We start from the raw sequence: 9,710 nt of genomic DNA on the forward strand, positions 1-9,710 counted from the left end.
TTTTTGTAATTAAGCATGATAATATATTGTGATTGTTAAATAAGTTCATAAATTTTAAATTTTAAATTTGTTTTCAGGTACAGGCTCTTATTATTGAGAAAAAAGTTGTCATTGTAATTGTTTTAATTAAGCTTTATCATAAAATATATTAATTAAGTTAGTTTGAGTTTTGATTTAATTTTCAATGTGATATTTCCTTAACTTTTATTAGTATTTTAAAATTTAGATTTTCTCTCATTTTTTTTTATTTTTTACCTTACTTAATATTGACTGGAAGAAGAGAGATTACTTTTAAAAGGTATAGAAAAAAAGGTTCACTTAATATGAATTAGAGAGAAATACAGTAAATAAAAATGAAGAGATAATGTATATGCATGTAATGCTTATAAAGAGAACATTATACATGTAGTGCATTAAAATCCAATTTAAAAAAAATAAAAGAAGAGTTGATATCATTTAAGCATATTTCATACATTACAAAAAATGTGTTATTGAAGTCTTTCTAAAAGTACTTTATTACATTAAATTTTATCATCATAATAATATAATGCTACAAATATAATAACAACGTGTTGGTAAGTAAAACACATACAATTTAATTGTTATCTGTATAATTTATATTGTCTTGCGTGTTATATAATAGTGGATGAAGTTGTTTTAAAAAGTAAAAAATAAGTTGAATAATCTCTCTCTCTCTCTCTCTCTTTATATATATATATATATATATATATATATATATATATATATTGATTAGAAATATGTTGATGTGGCATACTTCTAATGCCTCCAATTCCATTTTTTTTCTTTTTCTTTTTTGATATTAATGTTTCCATTTCACTATATATAAGAATAATACAATAATCTATTTTAAAGTATTTTTATTTTTCTTAAATATTTACTTATTAAATCATTTTCTTAACTCACACCACTTGATATTTCCATAACTTCTATCCAATAATGTCCATTAATTTTGTGTCTTTAACCCACATATTATCATCTTTATAACTAATGCTCTTAATAATTTTCATTACTCAAGAAAATTAAGAGTTATGAATGGACAATGAAGGATCACCACATACAATATTTCAATTCTATATAAAAAGCCTTGTATAGTTAATCTTGTGAGAAACAATATTATACGCTTCAAAAACAAAAAAAGAAGGAAGTTATACAATGTTAAAAAGATTTTGAGTTTTCTTGATAATTAGGTGCAGAGGAATTATGAATATTTACACAAGGGGTTTACTTGATTTAATTTTTTCATGTTTTTTGTCTTTTTGTCTAATAGATTTCCTCATTATTTTGCTATTTTAAACTCTATATATAAATATATGTATCATATGGTATTTCTTTTTCCCGACTTCTGTTTTTGTTACGTTGGAAGGTTAGTAGCAAGTGAAGCAACAAGCAACTATCAGAGATAACTTTGATCTCGATTTTCTGAAATCGGGCTGAGAGTAGGACTTCAATTTCTGCTTGGATGACTTGAGTCTCCTGAATTTGTAGAAACATTGCATGTAAACTGAATGTAGTACTGGTAGGAACATGATTTTGTTGTTCAATTTTATTGGAGAATTTATGCAATGATCAAAAATTTTTCAAGTGTTTGCTTGATAGTTCAAGTCTTTTTCTAATTCGACATAAAGGAAAAAAATATAGGATACAAGTAGGATTATTTTACGCTATTGAAAATGATTTTTATTTATATAAGTATGTAATATATATATATATATATATATATATATATATATATATATATATATATATATATATATATATATATATGTGTGTGTGTGTGTGTGTGTGTGTGTGTGTGTGTGTGTGTGTGTGTGTTAATAATTAATTTAGACACGCAGAAAAAAAGTACATTATTTCAAATTAAAATTTCAACTTCACTGAATGTGCTATAAAAATGAAAAAAAATTGTTATTAGAGAATATATTTTAACTTATTGATAAATAGTATACTATCCATCATTAATAAATGTTAAATTGTAAATTTTATTTTCTTTTATGGAACAAAAACATTCTTCACAATATAACGATAATAAGTTAAAATTTTACGGTTAGATAATAAATCTAAAGTGAATATAAAATTGATTGAAAAAAATTTAATTTTTATATATCAAATAATTAATTTTTTAACGCCGCGCGAAGCGCGGCTAATTTTTCTAGTACATATATATTTTAAAATATTTATCTATAAAAGGCATTCCATTCTACATTGCAAAGACACACCAAGTAGAAGAAAATAAAATCTTCTCTTTATATCTATAGGTCTCTCTCCCCTCTCCTTTTGTTTTAGTATATTTCAGAATATTTATTTATTCTCTCAGATTGGTGGGAGAAGGAAACTTTCGAGTGTTTATATTATGAAACACTTACTCCACATGGTAAGTAAGACAAGAACCAAGAGGTGCCTTGCGCCATCGTCATCGCTTGCTCGGCTCAACTTCGGTTTCGCCCAATCCAAAGGGAAAAATGCAACAGTTTTGCTGCAGAAATGCGAAGTGTTGCTTCAGAAGGGATGAAACTCTTCGACGAAATGACATACTGATTCGAAAAAAGATGTGTCTTTTCGGATGGTTGTGACTGTCCAGTAAAAAGACACACTGATTCTATGAACAGAAATGATTGTTTCAGAAGATACATCTTTCCGAATGAACCAATACCTCTTTTCCAAAAAGACTAATGGCTATATAAACCTGCATTCTTTCCACAGGTTTAGGTACAAAATTTTTTACATTTACAAACACTTCTTGTCTTCAAAATACTTCGTGTGTCATCTAATCGTTGAGTGAGTTCGAAGAGAATCCGATCGTTTGAGGTACCACTACCATCAGATTGTTAGGCCATTTTATCCTGAGAGGAAAATTCCACAACCTCGGATACTTGAGGGAAATTATTTCCTTAAGCACACTCCGTGAATTCGGTGGACTTGGCTTTTTTCTGCTTCATCTAATTTTCTGAAAAACACACTTCTTTGAAAGATCATTTTGATCTTGTGTTGAAGGTGTTGCATAACTTCATAAGTATTCTTGTTTTATACTTGAACTTGTGTTAAAGTTGTAATAAAAGTGGCTTTTTTCTGCTTCATCTAATTTTCTGAAAAACACACTTCTTTGAAAGATCATTTTGATCTTGTGTTGAAGGTGTTGCATAACTTCATAAGTATTCTTGTTTTATACTTGAACTTGTGTTAAAGTTGTAATAAAAGATGTAGTTGATGATCAGTTGATCTCCTAGTACTAATAAGATCCTCATCATATTCGTATATAAAATTCAATCAATATTTTAAGGCTATTTTTATTGTTCAACATTACTATGCGAAAATTAACTTGTGCTACTCCCCAGAAATATTTATTTTCTCTCAAAAAACTGTGGTCAAATTTTATTATTTCACTGATATAGATACCAAAAAGCAATACCTAAATAAATTAAATCACAAAAACTGCAACAACAATTATTATATAACCTCAAAAATAGAGTTTGTGAAGATTACAATAACTACATAGACGTTGCTGCTATCTTTGAAATCAAATCACATAAACAAATCAAATAAATAACTAATAAAAATAAAAAGGAAAATTATGTTACAATGAAGAAAGTAAGTTGAATTAAAACTAAACAAATATGAAATGACAAATGAAAAAGAAGAAAAGAAACGTAATAAAAGCAACACAGAACGGAGGCAGTAGGAGATTGTAATTAAATATTAATTAAATAGAATTATAGGAGATTTTTATTTATTATCTTCTTTAAATAAATAATTATATAAGGTAATATGTAAATTGATTGTGTCAAATATTAGGACTTCTTGTATATAACTAAAATAGGTATCCAAAGTTCACTTCCCAAGTATTTATGAATCAGGTACCAACAAATTGTTCCATAAAATTAGTAGTTTTTTATTATATTTAGGATTTATACATATGAAAAAAATATTAGCTGCCTTTAATTCTGATTATTTCTAATAAAAAAAGATTTTATCATAAATATATTTAATTAATTTAATTTCTTAAATATTAAGAAAAAAAATAGTGAAAAAACGATATTCTTTAAAGCAAAGACCTTTAATGAAGGGCAAAAAATTCAAATAATATTTCTAATACCTCCACACTTTTAATATATTAATATATTATAGATTATTGATATAGATAGATTAACTGTATAATCCTCTTTCCTCATTTTGCCTTGCCCACCCCCATTTTATTTTTTATTTTTTTAAAAAAATCACATGTATATGAATCATTATATGACAAAATGTTTGTATCTATATACTCATATTTCACTTATTTTTGTGCAAATATACATTAATGGACCTAGTAAATTTATGATTACATCCAAAAAAACCACAAATATTATTTATTTAATTCAAAATTACTTGATCCGTGGATATATACACTACTAAGGGAAAATCCCTCAGTTAATTTTTATTTGCAGTCCCTAAATTTAAAGATGCTAAAATCACAATCACAAAAGGAAAAAAAAAAAAAATCTGCCAAATACTTATAAAGCAAAAGAAAGTATTCATTTATTCAGCGGATACAAACGTCCACCACTTGTAGAGGCCAAATCCATAAACAATGGTGAAGATGGTCATTCTCACTGGATAGAATTTAAACCTACAAAACAAAAACAAGCAATAAATAACTGGAATTAGAGTCGTCAATATGGGTCAGGTCTGTTGGTCCGACTCGACTCGATCGGTAATTTAATGGAGTTGGATTTCCCTTTTTGCAGCTCATTTAAGAACAAGGCTTTTTAGTCCGGTCCGAATAAGCCCGTGGCCTATAAGGCCTGAACAATGTGGATTGGGCTAACCCGTAGGTCGGCCCATAAGTCAAATACATACAACTATTTAGATTGCTTATTAGTATTTTTTTTTGTATAAATAACATAAATACCAACACTTTTGAAAGTAATTACACTCTCTCCTACTTTTTTAATTACTTTTGTCTCTCTCCCTGTTAATATACAAAACGTAGCCGACATATACATAGCACTCTGTGTATATGTTGGGATTTTTGTAATATATTTAGGGAGCTGAGATTTTTTGTAATATTGGAAATATAAATTGTGTATTTGTGTAATTTTTAGTATTTTTATTTGGTTCGAAGGATGTTATGTCCAAAGTTTTTTAATTTCACAATTAGGAGTATTTTTTTGGGTATTGGAGACTAAATTAACAATATTAACAATATTAACACTACGTAATATTATTTGGTAATATTTATATTAATTAACACTCTAAAAGTAAATTATAAAATATTATTTTTTTAAAAATGGGCTGGTCCATGAGGCCCGCAGCCCACAGAATAATTGTGTGGACTTGATGTTTTTGGACCTATCATTTTAGTAGACCAGCCTAATTTAATCCGTCAAACTCAAAAATCATGTAGACTAGCTCGAATAGTCTGAACCGACCGGTATTGCCCGCTATAACTGAATCAGCAAGAGACGGCGGAATGAGTAAGACTTACATATTAATTTTTCATTGTTGCAGCTAATTATGTAATAATTATTTATAACAAACTACTTTCCTAGTAGAAGGCCAAAGCTCAGTATGATTCCTTTGCAAGTACAATAGTCTTAGCCCTTTAAGGCACACTAATAATATTCTCCATCCATCTCATTTTATCTATCGTTATTTGACCAGACATAAAATTTAAAAAATAAATATCACTTTGTAAAGTTTACAAAAGTTTTCCTTTTAAAATTACTTCAATGTTCATTTTTAATTGTCAAGGATAAAATGAAAATAATATCAATAGGTAGTTATCAAATAAGGAAAGATGACACTTTTTTTTATACAGATCAAAAAGGAAATAGGACACATAACATAGAACGGAGGGAGTACATATTCTACACAATCCGAAAATTAACATTGACATATAACACTAGTTATATAACTATTTATCACGATCCGAGTCGGGGCCCTAGCCTCGACGGGCATTCCAAACCATCAAGGCCCGAGAACCCTTGTAACTCCCCAACCCACTAGTGATATTATCTGCTCTGGGCTCAGGCTCGCACGACTTTAAAACGCGTTACTAGGGAGCAAAGTTTTCTTACTCATATGCCCAACATTTCTTCGGTGTTTTGCCGATATGGGACTCCTTATCCAAAGTTGGGGTGTTACATATACCCTCTTATGGACTTAGCGTCCTTGCAGAAGTTTACCCCACAGAATGAGATTTGCCTACATATGTGGGACTTCTTATCCTAAGTTGTGGACTTAGCGTCCTCGCTGAGGTTTACCCCACGGAATGAGATTTAACTACAGATGTGAGACTTCTTATCCTAAGTTGGGTGTTACATACACCCTCTTATGGACTCAGCATCCTTGCTAAGGTTTGCCCCACGTAATGGGATTTGCCCACGTAATAGACTGAGGTTTACCCCGCCTTACCGAGATTTGCCTACATTTAGTTTGAACTCTGGCCCACATCAATAGGGCTGACACAGAAACGACTTTGATACCATTCTGTCATGATCCAAGTCGGGGTCCTAGTCGCGACGGGCATTCGAACCATCAAGGCCCGAGAGACCCCCTGTAACTCCCCAACCCACTAATGATATTATATGCTCTGAGCCAAGACCCGCACGACTTTAAAACGCATCACTAGGGAGTAAGACTTTCATACTCATATACCCAGCATTTCTCTTCCTGTGTTTTACCGATGTGGAACTCTTATCTTAAGTTGGGGTGTTACATACACCCTCTTATGGACTCAGCGTCCTCGCTGAGGTTTGCCCGATGGAATGGAATTTGCCTCGCCTTACCGAGATTCGCCTACACTCAGTTTGAACTCTGGCCCACATTGACAGGGCTGAGACAAAAGTGACTTTGATACCATTCTATAACGACCCAAGCCCGGGCCCTGATCGCGACGGGCATTCCGAACCATCAAGGTCCGAGAGATCCTGTAACTCCCCAATCCACTAGTAATATTGTCCGCTTTGGGCCCAGGCCCAGGCCCGCACGGCTTTAAAACGCGTAAAACTTTTTTACTCATACACCCAACGTCCCTGCTGTGTTTTGCCAAACTCCTTACCCTAAGTTGCAGATAGCGTGAAAAATCTATTTATTTATATAATAAACGTGCATAACTGAGATTCAAAACGTTTGATATTGTAGAGATCGATCACCTGAACGGTCTGCAAGACTCATCAGTGAATTCATCTACCTTCAGAGGGTTGCACCAGTGTGAAACACTCAGATCAAAAGACTCCCAGTCAGGTAAAAGCACAGCAATGATCCCTAACATACCAACAAAGTAAGTTACCACCATTTTCCTTAAAGATTGACTGTACAAACCTGTCATCACTATAATTACAGCCAAACAGGCTGCTGATAATTGCATATGCTTCTCCACGTTTTTCATCAATATTATTATTGTTGCAAACTACTTCACAAAATTATGCTGCTGCTATGTTGCTCTAATTAGAAAGGAGAGCAGAAGAAGATATTTAGAAAGTGAAGCCTTACATTACAAATACATAGAGATAAAAACAGATTTAATTTCTCAATATAGCCAAAGCAGGAGTTAGTTGAGATTGCTTTTATTGTGATTTTGATATAAAAGGACCACATCATCAAGAAGGGCTGGCCTCCTGAAAAAAGCAAAAATAAAATATTAAGTCAATGTTTGAATAGTTCTTTTCACGACCTACATGGGTTGTGGCGGCGAATAAAGTTGTTCTATTCTTAGCTAGAGGTCGAGGGTTTGACCTTGGGCATGAAAAAAACTCTGTTGGGAGCGCTAACTCAAATAGGACCCTACCTGATGCGAATTCGGATTAGTCGGGGTCTAATGCGGGTACCGAACGTGGGTTCCCGTGCAGTGGATGAGGCTGTTTCATTCTTAATCAGAGGTCGAGAATTCGACCTTGGGCATTGAGAAAACTCTGTTGGGTGTGCTAATCCGAATGGGGCCCCACCCGACACGAATCCGGATTAGTCAGGCTCTAATGCGGGTACCGAGTATCGAATGAAAAACCAAAAAGAAATAGTTATTTCCACTTGCCCATCTGACTGCGGGTAGAAAGCAGTCTTAACACTCACCTTGGTCCTCAAACCTTGGAAGTTCACTACTTTAATTCCGTAGCTGACTCACCTTGGTCCTGAAACCTTTCTGAAATGACCGCTAATAGACCACTAGATAAACATGAAATAGAGTCTTTCGGAATATGGAAGCTCACCACTTTAATCTCGTAGTCGATCCCAAATAAGAGCAATAAGCAGGAGGAGTATAATGGTTGGTTCCTGCATCGCGTGGGGATACAACCGTCCGAGGATGGATTAGTGATCGTATACCTCATTTTATTTATATTAATCATTTAACTTCACATAATAATGTTATTATTATTTATAATTTTTTTTTGTTTCTACATACTAGTATTTGTTGTAGTATTTTTACAGTAATGTTATTTTTATTTATAAAAAAGAAAAAAAATCTACTTAATAATTGTGTTTTTTAACTTGATTTCAATTTGTATTCATGTCTTTCAACTTTTGGTGTGCACAAACAAGCATTTAAACATGTATAAAGTTGAATAAGTAGATATATGCATCTTATGTGGGACAATCTGTGTCCTACATGGTGTCCTATTTGTATCATGCCATACAGTTAGAGTTGTGACCCGAATTATGTTGAGGCGACCCTAAAAGTTTCACGGTGCGACCCATATTTGTGGTGGTGAAACATCCTCTGCCTCTATTCGTGATTTTTCTCACAAGGATTTCCACATAAATCTATATGTTCTTATTTTCTTCTGCTTGTGGTTTGCTTTATTTCTGCCCAATTCATAACTCATACCATGTTAAAAGGAATGCTTAAGTATTATGCCTATGTATTATATATGGTACTATATATGTCTTTCACATATGTTAGCCCTATCGATAGACATCTAACAATCTTAGCATAATACATAAACAGGACCTTTAACTTGACATCAAATTATGATTATACCATTTAACTTTATTGGTGTGCAAGTAGACTCTTTAACCATATAAAAGCTGAACCAAAAAACACTCAAATTCTGCAACTTGCACGGTGAAACTCAATTGCTCCTACGTGGATTAGTAATCCACTCAGATGCTGTCTCCTAATAAAAAAAACACATTATAAATATGATCTTTAACTTTGTCCGTGCACAATAGGCACTATGCCTTATGGCTTGAGACGTGAAAACTCCCTATCCTATTTCGACCTCAATTTTGCAGCCGTGACACAAATGGTCCACACACTTGGAAAATGTATGCAAATGAAATACTAGTTCACCAGCAGCAAATCCAACACGAAAGAATTGAAATCTTAGATCAAAACACTATGTATTGATAGTATGAACGGCCTAAACAAGAATACTTGAACAGCAAATAACTAGTTCAGATATTCACGATAAAAAAGTACTAGATTCTCTTTCGGATAGGTCCTGAAAGGAGAAGGAAGACTGGAATGTCAACAGGTGTCTATTATATTGAATTTACTCATAAATCCCCATTTTAGAAACATCCAGTGTTAAAATCACTGAATAAGTAAGTCGCCAATCCCTGGACTACATAATGTGTGCTAATAAAATACCAATTCACTATCAACAAATCTATATTTCGATATAAATCTCTATAAATCGAGAGATTTTCTATTGCAAACAATGCACTCCAAAATTTTTCGACACTATAGTCTTTCAATACCTATAACTTCAAAG

General features: G+C 32.2%; 1 protein-coding gene across 1 annotated transcript; it reads right to left on the reverse strand.

Moving 5' to 3' along the window:
• Positions 1-4,336: 4,336 nt before the first annotated feature.
• On the reverse strand, positions 4,337-7,587 carry LOC107851815 (signal peptidase complex-like protein DTM1). Its single transcript, XM_016696911.2, has 2 exons — positions 7,152-7,587; positions 4,337-4,624 (listed from the first exon to the last, which is right to left on the reverse strand). Exons 1-2 carry the CDS (start codon positions 7,385-7,387, stop codon positions 4,534-4,536), a joined length of 327 nt encoding a protein of 108 aa, XP_016552397.1. The 5' UTR covers positions 7,388-7,587; the 3' UTR covers positions 4,337-4,533.
• Positions 7,588-9,710: the final 2,123 nt, after the last annotated feature.

The sequence above is a fragment of the Capsicum annuum genome, chromosome 12 (assembly GCF_002878395.1).
Source record: "Capsicum annuum cultivar UCD-10X-F1 chromosome 12, UCD10Xv1.1, whole genome shotgun sequence".
Classification (NCBI taxonomy): Eukaryota; Viridiplantae; Streptophyta; class Magnoliopsida; order Solanales; family Solanaceae; genus Capsicum; species Capsicum annuum.

What these genes read in the sequence shown, in the direction of transcription:
- LOC107851815 (XM_016696911.2), bottom strand. Translation starts at nt 7,387, where the DNA reads ATGAAAAACGTGGAGAAGCATATGCAATTATCAGCAGCCTGTTTGGCT. An exon ending in GAGTCTTGCAGACCGTTCAG is followed by an intron (nt 4,625 to 7,151) that starts GTGATCGATCTC and finishes TTTGTTTTGTAG; the next exon opens with GTTTAAATTCTATCCAGTGA.